This window comes from Polypterus senegalus, chromosome 2 (assembly GCF_016835505.1).
Source record: "Polypterus senegalus isolate Bchr_013 chromosome 2, ASM1683550v1, whole genome shotgun sequence".
NCBI lineage: Eukaryota > Metazoa > Chordata > Cladistia > Polypteriformes > Polypteridae > Polypterus > Polypterus senegalus.
Window position 1 is genome coordinate 283,039,587 of NC_053155.1, and position 25,006 is coordinate 283,064,592.

General features: G+C 40.2%; 1 protein-coding gene across 1 annotated transcript in view; it reads left to right on the forward strand.

Moving 5' to 3' along the window:
• LOC120523949 (short transient receptor potential channel 2-like) overlaps positions 1–23,703 on the forward strand; it is a 45,569-nt gene extending 21,866 nt beyond the window's left edge. The window contains exons 4-11 of the mRNA XM_039745684.1: positions 561–725; positions 9,263–9,437; positions 11,830–12,030; positions 13,807–13,969; positions 17,533–17,625; positions 19,623–19,815; positions 23,077–23,204; positions 23,316–23,703. Of these exons, the coding sequence (XP_039601618.1) occupies positions 561–725; positions 9,263–9,437; positions 11,830–12,030; positions 13,807–13,969; positions 17,533–17,625; positions 19,623–19,815; positions 23,077–23,204; positions 23,316–23,427 (1,230 nt within the window). The 3' untranslated portion in view covers positions 23,428–23,703. The remainder of the gene's footprint in view (positions 1–560; positions 726–9,262; positions 9,438–11,829; positions 12,031–13,806; positions 13,970–17,532; positions 17,626–19,622; positions 19,816–23,076; positions 23,205–23,315) is intronic.
• Positions 23,704–25,006: the final 1,303 nt, after the last annotated feature.

Consider the following 25,006-nt stretch of genomic DNA (forward strand, 5'->3'; position numbering starts at 1 on the left):
GAGAAGAGGGAAGCTAAAAAACTCCAGTCACCAGCATCACTGGAGAAAATAAACCTCTGAGAGGTCCACTGTTAATTGCAAGAGACAAAAATCAAAGTCCGACACAGTCCCAGTCCAGTCCCACCAGCATCATTGCATTATACAGTAATGTCAATGCTCAGCCGTCCAATCTGATGTCAGAATCTTTCCATCCGATGATTTCAATACTTCCTTTATCTCAAATGATTTTTTCATTGGCAATATAACAGCTTGGCAGTAGAGCAGTGGCCACATCAAGATACTGAGGTGAGAAAGTGAATAGAGGAAGCCTGATAACAGTTTATAAATGTTTTACTTTATTTTTGTACAAATGACTAACAAGTCAGCTTTGCAATTATAGTTGGATTAAAGTCCTAAATTCTTCCAACTTTTTTAGTAATTACAGAAAACATCCAAGCTTATGAAATGAAAAGTATTTTACAGAAATGATGTTTTAAGGCAACAGAGATTATTTTACCTCAAGACTATGTCCTCTAGGTAAATCATACTCTTATGTCAATATTCTTTTCTCTCTGCTACAGTTTGTGGCTCATCCCATCTGCCAGCAAGTCCTGTCCTCTATCTGGTGTGGTAATTTGTCAGGATGGCGTGGAAGCCACACCCTGTGGAAGCTTCTAGTTTCCGTGGGAATTTTCATTACAATGCCTTTGCTCTGTCTGATCTACTGGATTGCACCCAGATCCAAGGTACTGTAATCAAGTGTCTATGGCCATTCTGAATGCTTGTACTTGTGTCTTGTTTTTGGTCACAATTCTTTTGGGTTCCCATTTTTTGCAAATATGATTTTGTAGAAAATTGATGGGATTAAGTCTGTCTATAAATATTTTGCAGATTCTTGCATTTTTTTCCCACATTAACAATGCAATACTGCTTATTATTAATAAACACAATATTTTAACATTGTGATGGAGATTAACCAGTTGGTGTTGTATTTGATTATCATTCTGTAGAATAATTTCGTCATTTAGTGCTAGTTGACTATATTTAATTATTGATGCTGTATTATGCACAAGATATTTCCTTTGCTATACTAAAAATATTTATTACTTGTTATTTATCTTACTAGTTTCCATATTTTTCTAATCTATCTATCTATCTATCTATCTATCTATCTATCTATTTATCTATATATATATATATATATATATATATATATATATATATATATAATTTTAATGTAAATAGATCATTTCGACCTGGTCATTTTAAAAGTAGCTTGCAAACCGAAAAAGTGTGGGCACCCCTGTTCTAGATTATGATTTTGCAAATGTGTTAGGATAGGTAAATGACTTAGGCTAGTGTGTGTTTCGACTTACACCAAAATTCGGGTAACATCACTGTTGTAGAAATGGAACTGTGTCGTAACCCAAGCACCTCCTGTATGTATGTGTTTTTTTTTTAAGATATATATACAGTGGGATGCAAAAGTTTGGGCAACCTTGTTAATAGTCATTATTTTCCTGTATAAATCGTTGGTTGTTACGATAAAAAATGTCAGTTAAATATATCATATAGGAGACACACACAGTGATATTTGAGAAGTGAAATGAAGTTTATTGGATTTACAGAAAGTGTGCAATAATTGTTCAAACAAAATCAGGCAGGTGCATAAATTTGGGCACCGTTGTCATTTTATTGATTCCAAAACTTTTAGAACTAATTATTGGAACTCAAATTGGCTTGGTAAGCTCAGTGACCCCTGACCTACATACACAGGTGAATCCTATAATGAGAAAGAGTATTTAAGGGGTCAATTGTAAGTTTCCCTCCTCCTTTAATTTTCTCTGAAGAGTAGCAACATGGGGGTCACAAAACAACTCTCAAATGACCTGAAGACAAAGATTGTTCACCATCATGGTTTAGGGAAGGATACAGAAAGCTGTCCCAGAGATTTAAGCTGTCTGTTTCCACAGTTAGGAACATATTGAGGAAATGGAAGACCACAGGCTCAGTTCAAGTTAAGGCTCAAGTGGCAGACCAAGAAAGATTTCGGATAGACAGAAGCAACGAATGGTGAGAACAGTCAGAGTCAACCCACAGACCAGCACCAAAGACCTACAACATCATCTTGCAGCAGATGGAGTCACTGTGCATCGTTCAACCATTCGCACTTTACACAAGGAGATGCTGTATGCGAGAGTGATGCAGAGGAAGCACAAACAGAGCCGCTTGAGGTCTGCTCAAGCACATTTGGACAAGCCAGCTTCATTTTGGAATAAGGTGCTGTGGACTGATGAAACTAAAATTGAGTTATTTGGGCATAACAAGGGGCATTATGCATGGAGGAAAAAGAACACAGCATTCCAAGAAAAACACCTGCTACCTACAGTAAAATATGGTGGTGGTTCCATCATGCTGTGGGGCTGTGTGGCCAGTGCAGGGACTGGGAATCTTGTCAAAGTTGAGGGACGCATGGATTCCACTCAGTATCAGCAGATTCTGGAGACCAATGTCCAGGAATCAGTGACAAAGCTGAAGCTGCGCCAGGGCTGGATCTTTCAACAAGACAACGACCCGAAACACTGCTCAAAATCCACTAAGGCATTCATGCAGAGGAACAAGTACAACGTTCTGGAATGGCCATCTCAGTCCCCAGACCTGAATATAATTGAAAATCTGTGGTGTGAGTTAAAGAGAGCTGTCCATGCTCGGAAGCCATCAAACCTGAATGAACTAGAGATGTTTTGTAAAGAGGAATGGTCCAAAATACCTTCAACCACAATCCAGACTCTCATTGGAACCTACAGGAAGCGTTTAGAGGCTGTAATTTCTGCAAAAGGCGGATCTACTAAATATTGATTTCATTTCTTTTTTGTGGTGCCCAAATTTATGCACCTGCCTGATTTTGTTTGAACAATTATTGCACACTTTCTGTAAATCCAATAAACTTCATTTCACTTCTCAAATATCACTGTGTGTGTCTCCTATATGATATATTTAACTGACATTTTTTATTGTAACGATTTATACAGGAAAATAATGACTATTAACAAGATTGCCCAAACTTTTGCATCCCACTGTATATATTGTCACAAACTCCACTCTGAGTCATAACAAAGTTTGGGGCAGCCACCCATATATTTGATATCCTGGCTGCAAAGTTGCAAAAATATTAACAACACTGATGTGCACAAAACCGAGTCCAAAACAGAACTGAGAGAATAGGGAAAAGGTGGAGGCTTTTAAAGGGGAAGACAGGAAGTAAGGTCAAAAGGATCTGGCTTGTAAGGATCTTCAACCATAGGCTTAAGCCTGGACGTGTCTTCTTCCTTAGGCTCTGACCCTGAAGTGACGTCAAGTGGGCCAGGTGGAATCTCCCGTGAATGGTCTGTAGGAAAGGGAGAAAAAGAGTCAGTGCACTCTGCCACATCCTGCTATGACTCGGAACTGCCCTTACTCAGTCCCTTTAGCTGCCTCCCATGTGCACGTGTGTTACAAGTCCCACCCCTCCACCCCAAACCCATTGGGTCGGGCAACCGTTACCAAGAGGTCGTGAACCTGAGAAAGAGCATCAGCGTTGGTGTGAAGAGAGCCCCAACGATTAACGAGCGAAAACTTGTACAGCTGGAGGTCAAGAAACCACCAGGTGACCCACGGATTCGACTCCTTGTGCAGGGCTATCCACTGTAAAGGTGCATTGTCCGTGACAAGGGTAAATTCTATGCCCAACAGGTAGTACCTCAGTGAGTAATCGCCCATTTAATCGCCAGACCCTCCCACTACACCGCCACATACCTGGTCTCCTGGTTCAACAGTTTCCAGCTCATGAACATGATGGGGTGCTCCACACCGTTGACACTTTGGCTCAGCAAGGCCCCCAGGCCTGTGTCCGAAGCGTCCGTCTGGAGGATGAAAGGTAAAGAAAAGTTAGGTGCTTTCAAAACAGGTGTGGACATAAGGGCCTGCTTAAAGTCACTAAATGTAGCTCCTATCTTGTCAGTCCATACCACAATGTTTGGGGCTCTCTTCTTTGTCAAATCAGTCAAGGGTGCTGCTGTCTGAGAACTGGGGCACAAACCGAAGGTAGTACCCCGCCAGCCCGATAAAGGCTTGGACATTCCGCTTGGTTCGTGGACGGGGCCATTTCAAAATGGCATCTACTTTGGAGCACTGTGGCTTCACAGTACCCCGCCCTACCAGGTAGCCTAAATACTTGGCTTCACTCAATTGCTCAAACATTTCTTTGGATTAATCCGAAGTCTGGCCTCACCCAGTGTCCGCAATACCACTTTTACCTGCTGTAGGTGTTCCGTCCATGTGCTGGAATAGATACTAGATACTGCTAGTGTCCGCTAGGGGTACTAAACGCGGTCTTAACCTTCGCGGAGTCCGTTAAAGGAACCTGCCAGTACCCATTTGTCATGTACAGCGTGGTCAAATACTGAGCTTATCCTAGTCTTTCGAGGAGGTTGTCCACTTGTGGCATTGGATAAGCATCAAATTGGGAGACTTGATTAACCAGACTGAAGTCATTGCAAAATGACCTCCATCTCCCGTCAGGCTTATTGACCAAGACGATGGGACTGGACCAGGGACTATGTCTTTCCTTTATTACTCCTAGTTCCACCATGTGTTTGATCTCAAGCTCCACTGTAGCTCTTTTTGCCTCAGGAAGACGATACGGGCGTTCTCGGACTAAAACCCCGGGCTCTGTCGCAATGTTGTGCTCAATCAGAGAGGTCCTTCCAGGGTTTTCACTCACTACCTCCAGGACGGGACAGGATAATTGTTTCCAGTTCCCGTCGCTGTCTGAGACTTAAATCCGCACTGAAGTTAAGGCTACTCACGTGAGCAAAAAGTGAGTGGGACTGACTGAAGGAGGGATCAGGATCCCTGTCCTTCCACAGTTTCAGCAGATTTACATGTTAAACCTGCTCCTTCGGCCGACGATTGGGTTGACTCACCAAATAGTCAATGAGTCCTTTCCTCTCCTTAAATTCATAAGGACCTTGCCTAGTAACTTAGAGTGGGAGGTAGGTACTAGGACCATGACCCGATCTCCCAGGCGAAACTCCCGGAGAGACATCCCTCGGTCATAATAACGGACCTGTGCTGCTTGAGCCTTTTCCATGTGTCTTTTAAGAAGGGGCCGAATTTTACCCAATCTATATATCTATATACTCCAAAATGTTTGTAGAGGGAAGAGCCTCTTCTTCCCATCCTTCTTTTAAAATGTCTAATATGCCCCAGGGTTGTCGCCCATACAATAATTCAAAAGGGGAGAACCCTGTAGAGGCTTGTGGGACTTCACGATAGGCAAAAAGAACAAGGGGGAGGAGTTGATCCCAGTTCCTTCCATCCTTGCTGACCACCTTACGAAGCATTTTCTTGAGAGTCTGATTTAATCTCTCTACCAGACCATCGGTTTGAGGATGATACACCGTGGTCTTTAGATGCTTTATTTTAAGTAACTTGGCAGTCTCCTTGAACATCTCCAAGGTAAAAGGCGTCCCTTGGTCCATCAGGACTTCCTTAGGGATGTCAACACGCGCGAAGACCCCTACTAATTCCCGTGTGATGGCTTTAGAAGTAGCTGAGCGCAACGGAAGAGCTTCGGGGTATTTTGTAGCATAATCCACAAGGACTAAAATGGGCTCTAGGGGTCCGACTAAATCAACCCCAATTCTGTGAAAGGGAACATCAATTAGGGGAATAGGAATAGAGGAGCACGGTCCTTCCTAGGAATTTGTCGCAATTGACACTCCGGGCAGGAAGTGCAAAAGCGACAAACCTCCTCATTGATTCCCGGCCAATAAAAGTGGAGCTTGATCCACTCCAGGGTTTTCTCGGTGCCCAAATGGCCACCTAGGAGGTGGGCATGTGCTAACTCACAGACCTGCCTCTGGAAGGTCCGCGGGATTAGCAGCAACTTTCTCTCCTGTCCCTCATGCTCAGCTACACAATACAGAAGGCTGTTCTTTAAAAGAAAGGAGGACCCTGTGGCATGGACTGGTGAGTGTGCTGGCCATTGACAAGGACCACTGCATTTTTAGCAAATTTAAGGGAATCATCATTCCACTTTTCCGATCTAAACGAAGCCGGTGTTTCTCTAAATTGAAACTGTAAGAGGGAGAGAGGGTCTGGGCCGACCTCAAGGGGCGTGGTTTCCTCCCGCTCTGTCTCGGCGCTGAAGGATGACGTATCAGCTTGTGATGGTCCGGGAGTTGCCACATCACTCAGGGAGGCCGCTTCGTCTCTCTTCACTGGCTGGCTACACAGCATGGGGGCAGCTTGAGACAGCTCATCTCCGTCTACAACTAGTTAAACCCAGGAGTGGTATGTGTCTCACCACTTTTAATTTTAGTCCAGTCCCGCCCAGTATCACTGGATGTGGTGGATTCGGGTGGACCACCACAGTTAATTTCCGTACCGATCCCCGCAACTGATGATACAGACGGCAGACCTGTACCAGTGGATGTCTCCGTGGACATAGGTTGTACTGGTCTTAAATTTTAACCACTGTCGCGGTAGCACAAATTGGCGGGCAACAATGGTAATGTTGCTGCTGGAGTCGAATAAGGCCCTGGTTTTGAACCCATTTATGATTGCCACACCTGTGTGTGGGACTGCCAAGGGGTTCCTCAGAGTGCACCATCTCCTCCCCCCCTCCATCTGCATTCCTCCTCGCCTCCAAGTGGATTGCGCACCCGTATCTCTGAGGACGCGGCACGAGCTCTGGGTTGTATGGGCGGGGGGGCGGGGGGTTTGGGGGGAACTAGGTTTAGGAACATACCCCGTCTGAGCTCGGCTAAGGAACCGTTATGCTTCCCCAGGTTCATTAGACCTTTCATATTGATAAAGTCTTTTCCCCAGACTGGCTGGACGAAGCCGTGGGGTAGTGCCTCTAGGAGCAGGTAACAAGCCACCTACTCCACTAATTGGTAGGGTGTGTTTTCCCCTGGCCATAACCAGTGCCCTACTGCAGCCCATAAAGACCAGGTCTGCTTGTGGGTCAGCCACTCTGGGTCAAGTCTCCACTGTCTTATTTTCTTCACCTGCCAGTCTGGGGCATCCCTAGGTGGAACTTGGGATTCTGACTTCACAAGGAGACGGGCACTCTTCCCCGGGAGAGCATAATAAGCCTCCTTCACCTCCCCCCTGCTCCCCAGGGCGGCCCAAGTCTGTGAGCCCATTGCGCACACCCCCTGGCCTGCCTGAGTTGTCCAGTCACTTGTGGCAGGAACGGAGCTCTCACCGGATCCTCCTGAATTGCGGGCACCCTGCCTGTCTGAAAATTCATCCCCAGGACACTTCCACCTGGGTTTGCAGGTCTTGTCCCCTTCTCTTCTGGGATGCAAAGATCCTGCTGACTACGCCAGTGTCACAAACTCCACTCTGAGTCATAACAAGGTTTGGGGAAGCCACCCGTATATTTGGTATCCTGGCTGTAAAGTTGAAAAAATATTAACAGCACTGATGTGCACAAAACCGAGTCCAAAACAGAACTGAGGGAATAGGGCAAAGTGGAGACTTTTAAAGGGGAAGACAGAAAATGAGATCAAAGGGGTCCTGCTCGTAAGGGTCTTCAACCATAGGCTTGAGCCTGGACGTGACATCGCAGGGGCTGGAGCCGGCAAGGTCTTCTTCTTCTTTGGGCTCGGACCCTGAAGTGACATCAAGTGGGCCAGGTGGAATCTCCCGTGAATAGTCTGCAGGAAAGGGAGAAAAAGAGTCAGTGCACTCTGCCACATCCCGATCTGATTCAGAATTGCCCTTACTTAAGCACTGTAGCTATATATAATGTGGTGAAGAAACGGAAATGCATTGTTCAACCTTATTGTATTTTTATAAATGCTCATTTTCATTATGACAATCCTATTTAATCAAATGTTGTCCTTTTTTTGAAAGAAAGGGTTTATATCCACAAAGTCAATATAATAAAAATTTTAAGAAAAAATTTTGCAATCAAAAAGATGTGAGGGTGTACTTAAGAATTAACTCATGTACAATATGTGAAGGTATGAGAGGGCAGTGGGAAGAGCCAGTATCAAACAAATGAAAAACTTGGTTTAGTTTGGTCTTAATAATACTAATGAGCAGTAGCAAGTAAAAAGATTTTCCAGGGTCCTCGGAAGGAGATTTTGCTAATGCCCCAATGACTAGGAGATATTACAGAGCAACTAATAGTGATTTTCAACCTGTTGTCCCAAACCATTACAGATTATAATGTGTACTCCGTGCAGAAATTCATTGTAACTTTCCACGAAATTCATCCCATGTGCTGAATTAATGATGCTTAAAGAAAGGCCCAAGGGTACAGGAACTAAGGACATTTCTAGCTGCAGTGCATAAGCCAGCTGTCACTGGTAAAGAAGCATATTTAATCCACTCTGCAGTGGAAGAGGTCCTTCATTAGAGTGTCATAGTCACTAGAAGTTTGGGAAAGCAATGAAGATGAATGAATGAGTTCTAAAGAAATGTATTAGGGCTCAGGGGAAACAGAGTTTGGCCTCATCAAAGAACATGAGAGACATTACATTATCCAGTAAATAAAGGCAAAGCATCAGATGAGGGTTAAGAGCTTCATTTTACTTTTGTAATCAATAGAATAGATTTGCCCCAGGCACCATAGTACATAGGGAAGTAGATATTATGAAAGTCTGTTTTGACAGAAGCAGTTGATATCTGCAGCCATTATGGAGTTTTGGAGGGAAGCTAGACTTTCACTAAGAGTTGTCTAATGAGGCTAATAATCAGGCAAACAAGACATGAATGGAGGTGGTAGTGGGGAGGCTGCTATTGTGGAAAGGAGGTGAGCCAGCCAGAACAGACTCAAATGCCAACTGTTAAATCCATTGATGTCATTAAATAATTATAATGGTGATGGGCACCTCGAACCAGAACAAATGAGAAAAATGTAGGAATCCTAATGTATTCATCACTTTCCTCAACAAGATGCCACCTATTGTCTTGAGAAAGTGCAAATACATGTAACAGTTTTCCTAAGTCATATCTTCTGTTATCCTATTTCCCACAGTCTTGAGGATAGCTGCATCATTACATGTGAAAGAATATTATTACAACAACCTGATGTCTTTGAGATTAGGATAATCTGAATGGGTGTCCTTATTAGATATTAATTCAAATCCTATCTGATCTCATAATGCATTTTAGTGCTGTGTGTTGTTAAATGCTTTGTTGCCTGTGCAACCCTAATGTTACACTTACTGCTACCCAAATGATTTCTGTTAAAAAATAATCCTGTATGGTTTTTCCTGTTTAGGTTGGACAAATCTTAAAAATACCAGTAATAAAATTTCTGCTGCACTCGGCATCCTACCTTTGGTTTCTTGTCATTTTGCTTTTGGAATCCATCATTATGGAGAAAAATCGAAGTACCTTTTCAACACGTGATGAAGCCATTTTGAAGAACTCTTTCCACATGATTTGGGTGTTGGGTATGTTCAGCTGCCACTTCTAAATGAACATGGAATTTTAAAAAAAATCAATATTCTGTTATGTCTTATTAATAAGTCAAAATACAAATATAGTTGGTTTATGTACTTATTGGTGGGGCAGAATATAGCTTCATAGGATAGATGAGTTGGTATTGTCTATAGAAGTGGTTAAAAAAAAATCCAAGCACAGTAGGGCAGCCAAACTGCCTAAGGTTTTGGTTTTATGTGGTGGATGTCTTTATTGGATGGAAATCATTCTTAGGGAGAGATGCTGAAAGAAAAGAAATAATAGGGGAAAACATTCTGATGATGCAGATCCAGCACCCTGGGCTTTGATTCTGGCCCAGGTATGATCTTTGCATATTCTGTGGCCATTTTTCTCTGGTTGCTCCAGGTTTCTCCCTCACCCCAAAAACACGTGTGCTAGATTAATTAGTGTCTGAAAATGGGTCCCATAAGGACAAATGCTTGGTGCAATTGAAGTAAGATCTGGCACCAATGACCCCTGAATTAGATTAAACCAGCTGGATAATGTATGGATTGACTTTGGTGATATTTTATTTTATTTGCTGATCTTTTTTGAAATAGAGTTTAATATTTAACTATATTTTAAATAAGCTGAACATTAGGTCCAGTATTCAGATGTTTCCTACAGTTAGGTCCATAAATATTTGGACAGAGACGACTTTTTTCTAATTTTGGTTCTGTACATTACCACAATGAATTTTAAATGAAACAACTCAGATGCAGTTGAAGTGCAGCCTTTCAGCTTTAATTCAGTGGGGTGAACAAAAAGATTGCATAAAAATGTGAGGCAACTAAATCATTTTTTAACACAATCCCTTCATGTCAAGGGCTCAAAAGTAATTGGACAAATTAAATAACTGGAAATAAAATGTTCATTTCTAACACTTGGTTGAAAACCCTTTGCTGGCAATGCCAGCCTGAAGTCTTGAACTCATGGACATCACCAGATGCTGGGTTTTCTCCCTTTTAATGCTCTGCCAGGCCTTTACTGCAGCGGCTTTCAGTTACTGTTTGTTTGTGGGCCTTTCTGTCCGAAGTTTAGTCTTCACGAAGTGAAATGCCTGCTCAATTGGGTTAAGATCAGGTGACTGACTTGGCCATTCAAGAATTTTCCACTTCTTTGCTTTAATAAACTCCTGGGTTGCTTTGGCTGTATGTTTTGGGTCATTGTCCATCTGTATCATGAAACGCCGCCAATCAATTTGACGTCATTTAGCTGGATTTGAGCAGACAGTATGTCTCTGAACACCTCAGAATTTATTTGGCTGCTTCTGTCCTGTGTCACATCATCAATAAACACTCGTGCCCCAGTGCCACTGACAGCCTTGCACTCCCAAGCCATCACACTGCCTCCACCGTGTTTTACAGATGATGTGGTATGCTTTGGATAATAAGCTGTTCCACGCCTTCTCCATACTTTTTTGTTGCCATCATTCTGGTAGAGGTTGATCTTGGTTTCATCTGTTCTGTTTTTCCAGAACTTTGCTGGCTTTTTTAGATGTTCTTTAGCAAAGCCCAATCTAGCCTTTCTATTCTTGAGGCTTATGAGTGGCTTGCACCTTGCAGTGCACCCTCTGTATTTACTTTCATGCAGTCTTCTCTTTATGGCAGACTTGGATATCGATACGCTTACCCCCTGGAGAGTGTTGTTCACTTGGTTGGCTCTTGTGAAGGGGTTTCTCTTCACCATGGAAATGATTCTGCGATCACCCACCACTGTTGTTTTCCGTGGACGTCCAAGTCTTTTTGCGTTGCTGAGTTCACCAGTGCTTGCTTTCTTTCTCAGGATGTACCAAACTGTAGATTTTGCTGTACTGTAGCAATTTCTCGGATGGGTTTTCTCTGTTTTCGCAGCTCCATGCACCTGCATGGAGAGCTCCTTTGACCGCATGTTGTCCGTTCACAGCAAAATCTTCCACATGCAAGCACCACACCTCAGATCAACTCCAGGCCGTTTATCTGCTTAATTGATAAGGACATAACAATGGACTTGCCCACACCTGCCCATGAAATAGCCTTTGAGTCAATTGTCCAATTACTTTTGAGCCCCTGAAATGAAGGGATTGTGTTAAAAAAATGCTTTAGTTTCCTCACATTTTTATGCAATCTTTTTGTTCAACCCACTGAATTAAAGCTGAAAGTCTGCACTTCAACTGCATCTGAGTTGTTTCATTTAAAATTCATTGTGGTGATGTACAGAACCAAAATTAGAAAAAAGTTGTCTCTGTCCAAATATTTATGGACCTAACTGTACATGTTTTAGTTGTGGGAAGGCCGTTCTGTTAAAAATTCCAGAACAGCAATAAGTGTTTTTAAAATAATTATTCTTTGTCTCATTTCTCATATAAACACCTTTGATTTTTAGGATTTTTCTGGTTTGAATGCAAGGAGGTGTGGATTGAAGGTTTACGCAACTACCTCTTTGATTGGTGGAATTTCTTGGACATAATGACCCTCAGTATGTACGTGGCATCATTCACTTTACGTGTCCTAGTCGTCCTCAAAGGATATTTCCTCTGCCTTGATAAGAACACTGAACTTGAGTGTAATTACTTCACTAAACTTGGTAAGAAAATTTGATGCGCTTTGTAATTTTTATAAACTGGGGTGCACTGCAAAAACAGAACTGGAATGCTTTCTATTATTCATTCCAGTGCACAAAGAGCATGCTTTTTACCTTCAACTAAATTAATTCATGAAGCTTTCTTTAATTTTTATTTTTGTTCTTATCCTGTGCATCCAAAACTATTTTTTGATATGTTTAGGCTAAGCATCTTAAATGAATTTTAAAGGAGTTTCCTCTCACATCCCAAAGATAATTAGCAACTATAAACATGCCCAGTATGCAACTGGTATGCGTGAATGTGTGCTATGATTAACTGGCCTGCTCTCCATATTTAGTTATCATCTAGTACACAATGCTGTTAAGCTAAGCACCAACTGCCCTTAACTTTGAGTAGGATAAACGATTAGAAAATGGATGGATTGGTGAATAGCTGGTCAAACATTCATGGATAGGCATTTATATGCTGTCATATTCTCTTCCATCCACTTACCAAATTATACAACAAACCTACTTCATTGGGGTTTATTCCTTAAATGTTCTCACTTTGCAGATCAATGTACAGTAATGAGGATGCTTTCACACTTGAGCAGACACGTTAATTTAGTGCTTGTGGATACTTGAACAGGGCAACTTTTAAAAAGAGATACTGCTATGCATGCAGATCTGCTGTGGAAGCCAAAAAACTTTGTTTGTACTCTTCAGATGGTTACAGTAGAGGTTAAATGTTGGAGGCACCTGTTCTGCTACAGCCCATTAAAACATCACTGATTTTTTTATGGGAAACATTTTATTCCACAGTTTGATAGGTGGATGTGTGCAATTGTGGATTTGGATTATTTATTTATTGCACAAGTTTTTAAAAAGACATGTCAATATTTTTATTGAGCACTTATACATTTCTTAATATTGCTTAATTATTTGTTGCACATAAATACATTTTTTCTGCATCAGCACCTCTTTTCTCTGCCTCACTTATTTTGCCTTCGTGTCCTTTTTGCCCTAGGGGTGTGACGATTATGCATTTAGTTATCATCCCAAGAGAGCTGATCTGTGGCATTGTATTAAACAGATTTGGCAAGCCATTTGATGGATAAAGTATGATTCAGAGTTCTTACACTCATAAGTGACACTGTTTTATGTACAGAGCCAAAGACATAAGCGCTCTAGGAGTTCATTGATTTTATTATTGTCTGCATTTTTTTAATAAATTAGGGTTTCCAGAGTCAAAATTACTATAAAGAAGTGTATAGCAGGGTGCAATGCATCAGAGAATCATCACAGAAAAGATACAAACTCTGGCAGGGATAGAAATTGTATAGAAAGACAAAGGGCCAAACAGGTGATGGTGAATTCTGCCCTAGGATTGAAAGACTGGGGGTAGAGACACAGACAGCCCAGAAGTATGGTAGAGCATATTAGAGGTCAAGCAATGAAACAAAGGATCAGTGGTGCATGACCCCTTACTCAGATAGTGTTCAGGGGGCAGAGGTGCCATTGAGTAGATGGGACCGAATCATAAGACATCCTGGACAATAGCACTTTATTCCTATGTGGTTCATTTAAGGTTAAGACCACTCAAGACTTTTCATTCACTAGAGCGAAGTACACAATTTATGAATGAGAGGAGGGGAACTGTGCAGCTCCTTTAACTAGGAATTGAGACTTGGCCATAAAGCAGTTCAATTGAGTCTGAAAAGGAAGACTGAATGGAAGTAAAAGTATATTATAAATGTCAATTGTTATGATTTATTTGTTATGTATTATAACTTCTTTTAGATCGACAAGATTGGCGAACTGAAGACCCACAGTTTATTGCAGAGGTGCTTTTCGCTGTGACAAGTATGCTGAGCTTCACACGACTGGCGTATATTTTGCCAGCACATGAATCTCTTGGAACACTGCAAATTTCTATTGGAAAGATGATTGATGACATGATGAGGTGAGAAACATTGAAGCAGGGCTTTGGGGATCACACGGAGATCACTAGTTTGTCAGTGTGAAACCTGCAATAGCAAATTTAGGCAAAATCAGTCGTAGAAATCCAGGTTGTAATATACAGGTATGCCAGCACAACATAAACAGAATAGGACATTAAACCTAATGTCAAATTAAGATTGGCCTTTCTACCTCCATTGCAAACTGCCTGATTTGGACATTCCGGAAGGCCAATAGCGCTATACAGCTGAACATCCTGTTCAAAGTTTCACATAAAATTCTCCAACCTGCTTCATGTAATTGAGATTTGCAGGGCAGGTGGGCTGACTGATGTTCTTGACAATGCTGAAAGTGTTGCTGTGACAATGCTTGTTGTAAATGCCTTCAAGGGATTGCAGGTTAGCACATTTATTTCTGTGCTCTGGACTTTGAGATTATGGAATGGTGGTATTGCCACTTTCACATATTTACAGCCATGCAAGTTTCGAGTGCTATTCTAGGGTTATAGTTTGTTGTCTTCTTTTTGCAAATGACACTTATACATTAAAGATAGTGTCCATCTGATTTGCCTGTATTACATTTTGAATATCTATACTTTTGTGATATCTCTTTCAATATTGATTTGCATCAATGATAGCACTTTCTGGTATAGCTACTGCCGTTCTTTTGTTTTATAATTTCAGCTCTTGTAATATGTGCGGCCTCACAGCTACAGGATATATTTCCAATATAAGGCTATTCACTGCCAATATGGAGTTTGCATTTTCTTCGCTTATGGTTTCTCCCACTTTCCGGAGAGGTATGCCTTAGGTCAGGGGTACAGGTTTTCATTCCAGACAGTTACCCCAATTAGAACTCAGACCTTGCTGATAATGAAACTTGCTATTTAACTCTATGCCTTGTTAGCGCTTTCATTAATCAAAGACATATTTTAGTTATATTGTTGATCAGAGGTCCTCAATTACAGTTCTGGAGGTCCACAGTGGCTGCAAGTTTTCACTTCAAACATTTTCTTAATTAGAACCCATTTATTTACTACTAAAGCAATACAGTTCTTGGGATTTTAGTTATCTGGCCTGTTACAATTCAGAAGCCTTAATTGCCTGTTTTAGTTTTTAGCAGTGGCATTTAAGTTTTAATTGTTGCCTGTTTAATTAACCAGACATTATTTAATAATGAAACACAAATAACCAATAAACCAGTATCTCTCCAGATAAATGGCTTCCTTTTAAACCTGTGCAAGTGCACGGTGAAGTATCTGTGATTAAAATGTTTAGAAATAAATGAGAGGGGAAAAGGAAGGACCGCTAAGTTTAAATCTGTTCGGGTCCACAAAACACATGGATAATGTTCTCAGAGAAAGAAACTCTACAGTGCAATTCAAATTTCCCTTTGATGAATGAACGCACTAACAAGAAAAACAGTTAAATACCAAGTTTCATTATCAGCAAAGACCATCTTCTAATTAGGAAACTGGCTGGAAGGAAAAGCTGCAGCCACTGCGACCCTCCAGGCCCGTGATTGAGGACCCCTGCCTTAGGTAAATTGGCAGTGTTACAACAGGCATTGAGTGAGTGAATGTGGTAGGTGATTGTGTGCATTAATATTGTTAGGATAAGCTCTGGTCCCACAAAACCCTGAGCTGGATAAGTGTCTATAGAGAAGGAATGAATGAAAGGTATTGATCATATTATTCACTTTGTGTCTCTAGCCACTCTTTAAATCAAGTTAAATTTGTTTGTTTGATGGGCTAGGCATCTCTCTTATATATTTGTTTTGGTCATTTGATTACTGTTCATTATTTACATGCATCCATCAATTTTCTGCCACTTTTGTGTTCATTTTGAGTGTCACAGGAAGAGCATTCTTCTCTGAAATTGTTAGGCTGTAAAACAGGAAATAGAATAGCAAAATATCCATGCAAATGCAATTTAGAATCAACCATTCATCGAATATGAACAAGTTTTGGATGAAAAGCTCACGTGAATAGATAGATAGATAGAGAGATAGATAGATACTTTATTAATCCCAAGGAGAAATTCACATACTCCAGGAGCAGCATATTGATAAAAAAAACAATATTAAATTAAAGAGTGATAAAAATGCCGTTAAAACAGACAATAACTTTGTATAATTATAACGTTTACCAAGGGTGGAATTGAAGAGTTGCATAGTGTGGGGGAGGAACGATCTCTTCAGTCTGTCAGTGGAGCAGGACGGTGAGAGCAGTCTGTCTCTAAAGCTGCTCCTCTGTCTGGAGATTATCCTGTTCAATGGATTCTCCATGATTGACAGGAGCCTGCTCAGCACCCGTCGCTCTGCCACGGATGTCAAACTGTCTAGCTCCGTGCCTACAACAGAGCCTGCCTTCCTCACCAGTTTGTCCAGGCGTGAGGCGTCCCTCTTCTTTATGCTGTCTCCCCAGCACACCACCGCGTAGAAGAGGGCTCTCGCCAGAACCGTCTGATAGAACATCTGCAGCATCTTATTGCAGATGTTGAAAGACGCCAGCCCTCTAAGGAAGTATAGTCGGCTCTGTCCTCTCTTGCACAGAGATTCAGTATTGGCAGTCCAGTCCAATTTATCATCCAGCTGCACTCCCAGATATTTATAGGTCTGTACCCTCTGCACACAGTCTCCTCTGATGATCACGGGGTCCATGAGGGGCCTGGGCCTACTAAAATCCACCACCAGTCCCTTGGTTTTGCTGGTGTTCAGTTGTAGGAGGTTTGAGTTGCACTATTTAACAAAGTACTTGATTAGGTTCCTATACTCCTCCTCCTGCCCACTCCTGATGCAGCCCACGATAACAGTGTCATCAGCAAACTTCTGCACGTGGCAGGACTCCGAGTTGTATTGGAAGTCCGATGTATATAGGTTGAACAGGAGCGGAGAAAGTAAGGTCCCCTGCGGCGCTCCTGTGTTGCTGACCACAATGTCAGACCTTCAGGTCCCGAGACGCACATACTGAGGTCTGTCTGTAAGATAGTCCACGATCCATGCCACCAGGTATGAATCTACTCCCATCTCTGTCAGCTTGTCCCTAAGAAGCAGAGGTTGGATGGTGCTGAAGGCGCTAGAGAAGTCCAGAAACATAATTCTTACAGCACCACTGCCTCTGTCCAAGTGGGAGAGGGATCGGTGTAGCATATAGATGATGACATCCTCCGCTCCCACCTTCTCCTGATATGCAAACTGCAGAGGGCCGAGGGTGTGGCGGACCTGTGGCCTCAGGTGGTGAAGCAGCATATGTGTAAATATGTAGAAATATGTAGAAAATGTGCAGACGCCACATGGACAGACAAGTGGGCAGGCTGGGAATTAAAACAAGGCTTCCTGAATCCGAGGGGCTGCTCTAATTAGTCACCATTCAGGTGAGAGTCAATACGGTCAAATTACATACCATAATGTGAAAGTTGTAGTTATCCTTAGGTTTGTTTGTCAGTATGCAACACTCTCCAAATCACAGTACAAACATGGAGGACAGCAATTATGTTAAATGTATTTGGTAAATAAGAAAATGTTGCCTTTTACATTTGTTTATATGATCATCTTTCCCTTTTTAAGGTTCCTGTTCATCTTGATGATCATTGGCACTGCCTTCCTCTGTGGGATCAACAACATTTATGTGAATTATGTTGATTCTCCAAACCTTGGACAGTAGGTATTGCTTATTATTTGCTGTCTTAGCAAATAATTCATTTTGAAATATATTTAAAGCAGATTTTGATTTTAAAAATATTAAAGAGAAATTAAAGAACTCACTAAAGGAAACTTTGAGATAACTTGGATTTGCTTTATCCTCTAGAATCTTTAGATTATTAATCATGCTGAGATGATAACAACAACAACAACATTTATTTATATAGCACATTTTCATACAAACAGTAGCTCAAAGTGCTTTACATATTAAAGAATAGAAAAATGAAAGACATAATTATAAAACAAAATAAATCAACATTAACATCGAATAAGAGTAAGGTTCAATGGCCAGGGGGGACAGAAAAAACAAAAAACTCCAGACGGCTGGAGAAAAAATAAAATCTGTAGGGATTCCAGACCATGAGACCGCCCAGTCCCCTCTGGGCATTCTACCTAACATAAATGAAACAGTCCTCTTTGGATTTAGGATTCTCACGGAAGGGCTTGATGATGATGATGGTCACGTAGACTTCTTCCTTTTAATCCATCCATCATTGTTGGAGCATCATGAAGCTTTGAGTAGGTGGAGGTGGCGCAGGCCACCACCACAAAGAAACCGGAAAAAAACAGAAAAGAGAATAGGGGTCAGTACCGAGAAAAGAGAGTAGGGGTCAGTACCGAGAAAAGAGAGTAGGGGTCAGTACCGAGAAAAGAGAGTAGGGGTCAGTACCGATATGATAATGATACCTCATTAATAAAAAGAAAGCAGTTATTTATTGGATGGTACATTTTTCTATAAATCATGCCTTCTTTTTGAAGACTCAACTTGATAATTCTCACTGATAACAGCCTAACATTGACTGATTATAACGTAACATTGACAAACCCACTTAACGGTTGTGGGGAGCCTGAATCATTCCAGGCTGCACTGGGTACTAAGCAGGAACCAAACTTGAATGGGGCACCTTTTAAATATATAAAATAAATACATTTTATTTTTATCAAAGGATGATTGTAATTTGAATTAGCGCGCTGTATGTATTAAACACAGTGACATTTTTATAAGCATTGACCAACACCAGGTACTTTACAGGGCAAACAACAGCAGAATGCAGTATCCACGCAATGTTATATAGCACAGTGTACACCATCCCAAGGCACTGTGTATGTGAAACCCATGCTGACCTGAGGCCATAGTGACAGTGTGGTCATCGATTATTTTTAGCCTATGTCAACATACAAATGAGAAGATGGAGTGAAAGCACTGCCTTTCTAAGCACCATTTTGAAACCCTTTTTAAAGTTCGTTTTTGTTGATTTTAATCAAAAGTGGAGACACAAGGGCTCTGGACTGCAGACAAAGTGCAATCACTATTTGTTGTTTAGGCTGACGGCAGTGTTCAATAAAACTTACAACCTTTTGATCTATAACAAGAAGGTGTAAAGGAAAATGTCATAGAAGCTGGAGAAAACAAGCATCCTGTGCACTACTAAATAGTGCTAAGAGAATAAGCATGCAGAATAATGGAAACAGCAGGGTTTTCCTCCATATGTTCTACGTGGATAAGAACCCAAATATTCATCACATTCTTTTGCTGCTGTACAAATGATGTTTTCTTTTAGGTCTTTCTACTTTAAATTGAATAATACATGGAAACAGCCTACTGGTGTTTCTGAAAAAATAGCATTTATTTCTTCATTCTTGGAGGGAGGTTGATAGCTATCAAATTGTTGGACTAGCTTCTGATAGTTCTGCATATTAGCAATAAAAAAAGATTGTGCAGAATTAAAAAAAAATAATCTGGGTAAGGATGTGAAATAAGTTTTATTTGCTATAATATATAGTTAATTACTTAATTCCTTGCCTATTTACTGTGTTTAGTTTGTGTGCCAAAATGTTTCCTCCTTAGGCCTTTGTCCTGTTTCTACAGTAGTTATATATACAATTCAGATTATCATTTTGCTGACAATTGTTGCTGTTTTTTGTTGATAATTTATTATTGCTTTTCTTTTTAGGTTTAATGTTACTTTTCGTTTTTTATTCTGGACCATGTTTGGTGTAGCAGATGAAAAGTTTGTGGATATGCCGGATTATGCATTAGCTCAGTGTGTGGGCCAAATACTGTATGGCATTTTTACTTTAATGATTGTCATTGTCTTGCTCAACATGCTTATTGCCATGATCACCAACTCCTTCCAGAAGATTGAGGTAAGATATTAACACTTCAGCCTCCTGTCATTCCAAGATGTTGTTGCATTGCCTCACATGGCAGTGTGGCCAGGGCCGGATTTTCCTATAGGCTAACTAGGCTTCAGCCTAGGGCCTCAAGATCAAGAGGGGCCTACATTCAAATTGTTAGCAAAATTAAAATTACACTATTCTTAAAACAGTGAACACTAAAACACTTAACCGAAAATAAGGAGAAATTCTACGCATATGACTAATAAACAAACATAAAAATGTATTGGTTAAGATCAACGTTCGGCTCATTGGGTCTGTTCGTTTGTATATACTAGATTGCACCAAAGTATAGTTCATACGTTCACTGATTGCTATGGCAAATATTGATGTGCCTTATGCTACTAAGCTCTGGTTTGTTCTTGCATAAATAAAGTGCAGATTGGTGTAGATTGGAACAGACAAACGAACAGACCGATTGATATACCGACGTTCGGTTATATTCATGTTACTTTGATAATATGAAACACGTGTTAATGTTAATTAGAAAAGATTCTTATTTTAGGATTGCGTACACAATCATTTGATTCTCGCCTTTTGAGTCCAGTAGGTTCAATACTTTAGTGAAGTGTTTATAGACTATTAAAAAAATTTTTGTGACAATATCTTCATTTTGCGGAATTCTAGGTAAGTTCTTAACATATGTTTTAATTTGTATATTTAAAAATGTATATTACGTGCTTTATTTTATATTTTCATGGTTATATTATTAACATATTGATATATATCACAGTAATGATGTATTTTATTATCTCTCATGTAATTTACAAACTTAAAAATGGGAGGTGAAAGGGCCTCATAAGTGGAATAGCCTAGGGCCTCTTTTCATCTAAATCCGGCCCTGAGTGTGGCACAGTAGATAAGAAGCTCGACTCTAAACCACAAAGCTGCCTCTTCGCCACTCTGTGTCCCTAAGTGAGTGGCATAACCAGCCTGCGCTCCAGCTGAGAGGAATTTATGTAATCAGTTGCAGTAATTCACAGGTATACATTAAAACATTGTTTTGATTACCCAGGTCAGCAAAATTAAACTCATAAAAATCATTTCAATTTTAAATAGTAAAATTTTTTTGCATTCAATATAATTAGAATGTGCCCATCACATCACATTTAAGTACAAAATTCAAAAGGTATTTAAAATTTATACAGTTTATTCATGCATACAATATTGTTCTAAATTGATTTAAAATAAAAAATATTTAGTCTCTCTTTTTAGGCACATATATAAAGGACAACAATAAATATTAATCGACTCTAGCTTTTGTCACTGCATAGTTCCTTTGATGCAAAACTTCATTTGCTGGCCAGTCATTTGTGCCCTTTTCCTGGTGTGGCGTGTGCCTATGAATCATCCAGCAGTAATCTGTCATCATACTGACATCCCAGTGTCCCGGGACCTTCCCTTCTTTCACCCTGCTCTTCACTCACTGCTCCAGGGTTTTCAGGGAAAAATTTAAAACGTGAACTTTGAGACTCATGTTCTCACCCAATTAGTTCAACTTAACCAATACATTTTTCACAATTTGTTTATGATTTGGATCTTTATTGTTACTTTAAAAACTTAGAAATGACTTCTTTAAATGATACCTAAGTCTCTTGTTCCAGATCCTTCATTGCCCCATCAAATTCTGCATCAAAAGTCTAGTTATTTAATATCCGGTGTGGCAACAATGCCCTCATTCAATTTAGCCTTAGACAGCCGCAGAAAAATACAAAACAAATCTGTAAACTTGCTTCATCTTTTGACAAAGTGCTTCATTACACCAAGTTTAATACGCAAATTATTGATATAGTCATTATTAATTATTGAATATAGTTAAAAAAAAAGAAAATGACCTATAATTGCCAGCTAAAAAATGTGTTTTGTGAAAAAATGTTAAATGATGGGCAAAAATAGTTTTCATTTTTTAATTCAGTGACTAAAATATTATATAAAAAAAATCACATAAATTACACATTTTTTGGATTTAAGGGTATCTTGTAATGGGTGGATGTAACGTTTGTAGCCATAAATTGTGTCATTTGCACAACATAAGAATGATTATGCTGACAATAAATGTACACATATTTAAATAAAAAATATCTCCATAAATAAGATAGTGAGCCATCTTGAAGCTGTATCATGAAAAAGTTGCTCTGGATGATAAAACATAAGGAGTTAAAAAAATACACCGTAAAGGCATCCATCAGCAATTTTAATAACTGTCCGTGTGTGTGTGTGTGTGTATTTATTTCTTTTTTTTTTTTAATAATGGAATATGTTGATTTGAAGTAATATATCTTCAACACAGTAGCTGCATTGAATCAGCTTCTGTCACAGTATTACCTAACCAGTAACGGCGCACCGCACAATAACGTGCAGTGAATACACTTGACTTGGGCATTCCTAGTTTTTCTCCTCTTTCTCTGTACGTTTGTCATTCGTTTGCTCAGAGGTTGATGCGCTTGCTACTTCCTGAGCTGCTCTTCTTTTCTCCATCCTAGCGGCCTGCTGCTTCTCTTCTTTCGTCGGCATCTTTTCATATTAAAACTGATTAAGTCAGTGTTTGTGTTGCAATTGCTTAGTTTGTTTTCTTTAATTTTTCACTTAAGCTGGCACATAAGTCTTCAATCTGCCTCAAGAATGGTTTAAGATATGAAGAGGTAGGGGAAGTGACGGCGAAGGTGTTAGGGATGAGAACGGCGCCCATACGCATGCGCCACACGGCCTCCCTGCTGGCCGCTGCCGAGAGTTGATTCTACAACAAAATAAAAATAAAAAGAGGAATAACCTTGTAGGTCAATCATCACCCCAAAAGTGTATAGTAGACGTCACGTAGTCTATGTGTACCAAGTTTCAGGTGAATAGGTCAAACGGATTGCGAGCGAGCTACAGGTGATTTAAAATCTGGGACAGACAAACAAACAGCCACAGTAGCGTATTATATATATATATAAAGATTATGAGGTGCTGTATTAATTTAATACCACCCAGAAAGCATTACTATACAAAGACAGAATGAGTTTTACTGTACCTTTTTACTGTACCTCCTTCTGTGTTTCAGCCTTAAGGATGTCGGGTTATTGCTACTTAGTAAGGCAGTTTCATGATCAGTGTGTGAATGAGAATGGAAAGCTTACCAATTCATGTCTCTCCTTGTTCATGAATTCTTTCAGAGCTCATTCTTTTCATCAAGTCCTTGTTGTGATCTGCCTCCCTCCATTGTGTAACAGTAATGTTATTTGTCTTCAGGATGATGCTGATGTGGAGTGGAAGTTTGCTCGTTCAAAGCTTTACCTTTGTTACTTCAGGGAGGGACTAACGCTGCCTGTCCCCTTCAACATTATTCCTACCCCGAAGGCCATCTTCTACTTAATAAGGTACGATTAGTGAGTGCTGGTATACTGAAGTAAAAGGGCAGGGGCACCAATATAAAAATGACATTACTAGAGATCAAAAAACTGACAAGTCTGTTTTGTTTTGTTCTAAAGGAAAATCTTCAGAATACTCTGCTGCTGCTGTCAGTTTGACCAAAAACCTGATTACCCGCCTATCCCTTCTATTGTGAGTAAGCCCTTTGTTGATTTAATCGATGACTGTTAATTATTTTATTTCCTCCATGGTGCTGTGTTATGTGACACCATATATTGGATGTTCCAGTGCGAGTGCTGCAAGTATAAACTTGTGAAGTGTACTCAAGGATTTTTGCAACTAACTTCATTTGGTTCCTCACATGCTTTTTAGTTGTGAATTACTTGACAAAGCACTTTAAAAATGTGTTTGCTTTTCTGTCCATTTACAACTGAAAGTAATTGTAAAAACTGCTATTCAAAAGGCATTTTTGTCATATTCCAGTTCTGCTCCCATTAATGTGTAGGTTATTAGAATTATTTTCCTCTTCTTTATGGGTATTTGAATGACAGAACAGCTCCTAAATATTCAAACGTCTTAGAGGATCCATCTACAGTTTATAGTTGATACAGAATGCATACAAATTGAGTCCACTTTTTAATATATTGTGCAATTCAAGAGAAGGAAAGAGAAATTCCCTCTCATCCTTCGTAAAACGTATTACAATAAGATGAAACAAGCAATGCTGTGGAAGAAAAAAGCTTGAATGGAGGAGAGCATTGCACAAGAAGACCGTCAAGCCGCATCCAGGCAAATCACATCTGAATTCTACATTAGTATGCAGAATATCATCTCATAATCTATCATTTATCTGACTTTCTATTGGACAACGAACAGATGAAGACCATGCTGGGTGCAAACAGTGAAAAACAAACAAACAAAAAAAAAAACTAAAATATCTATTGGGCACAGAAGCATTAAAATTGGATTGTAAAGAAGTGGGAAAAAGTTTCTTGGTTGAATGATCCCAGGTTCCTTTTTCGTCATGCTGATGGAAGGATCAGAATTTGGCACTAGTAACATGAGTCAGTGGAGCCAGTTTTTTTGTCCACAGTACAATATATGCCAGAGCTGGCAGTGTGATGGTGTGGGGAATTGTCTCCTAGCACACAGTAGGTCCCCCGATGCCTTTTGAATAACATCTGAATAGCATCATCATTGCTGACCAGGTTCGTGTCTTCAGGGCTACCGTTCATGCAGCCACACTTGAATGGACACTTACACCATGTCACAAGGCACATACCACCAGACAGGTTTCTGGAACATTAAACTAATGCAAGCGCTCTGTTGTGGCCTGCATGGTCCCCGTATATCAACCCTCTTGAGCAGCCTTCCAGTTGGTAACGACTGTGCAACACAACCATCTCCTCAGGTACAATGTTTCTGAACAAAACATCGAGCATCTCTTAGAATTCATGCCTTGGTTAACTCTACTGTTCTGCAGGTCAAACGAGGTGCAGTATGCTACTAGATAGGTAAACCTAATAAAATGGCCACTCCATGTAGAGCAACATGCATGTACAATAGGAAAAATCGGCAGTTAATTCAATCAGGAAGAAAATGAACTGTAATGTTGTTTCTAACTATTTATTTTTCAGTATAGAATTAACCTTTGCCTGCTACTTTTCATCATGATAATGTGCATGTTGGTGGCCAGCATTGCAGCCAGCTTGATGACAACAATTGGTGCTGCATGTTGGTCAGATATGCATGTAAGAATTTCGCTGTATTTTGTGCCTGTAACAACATTACTACCATTTCATTTTCTCTC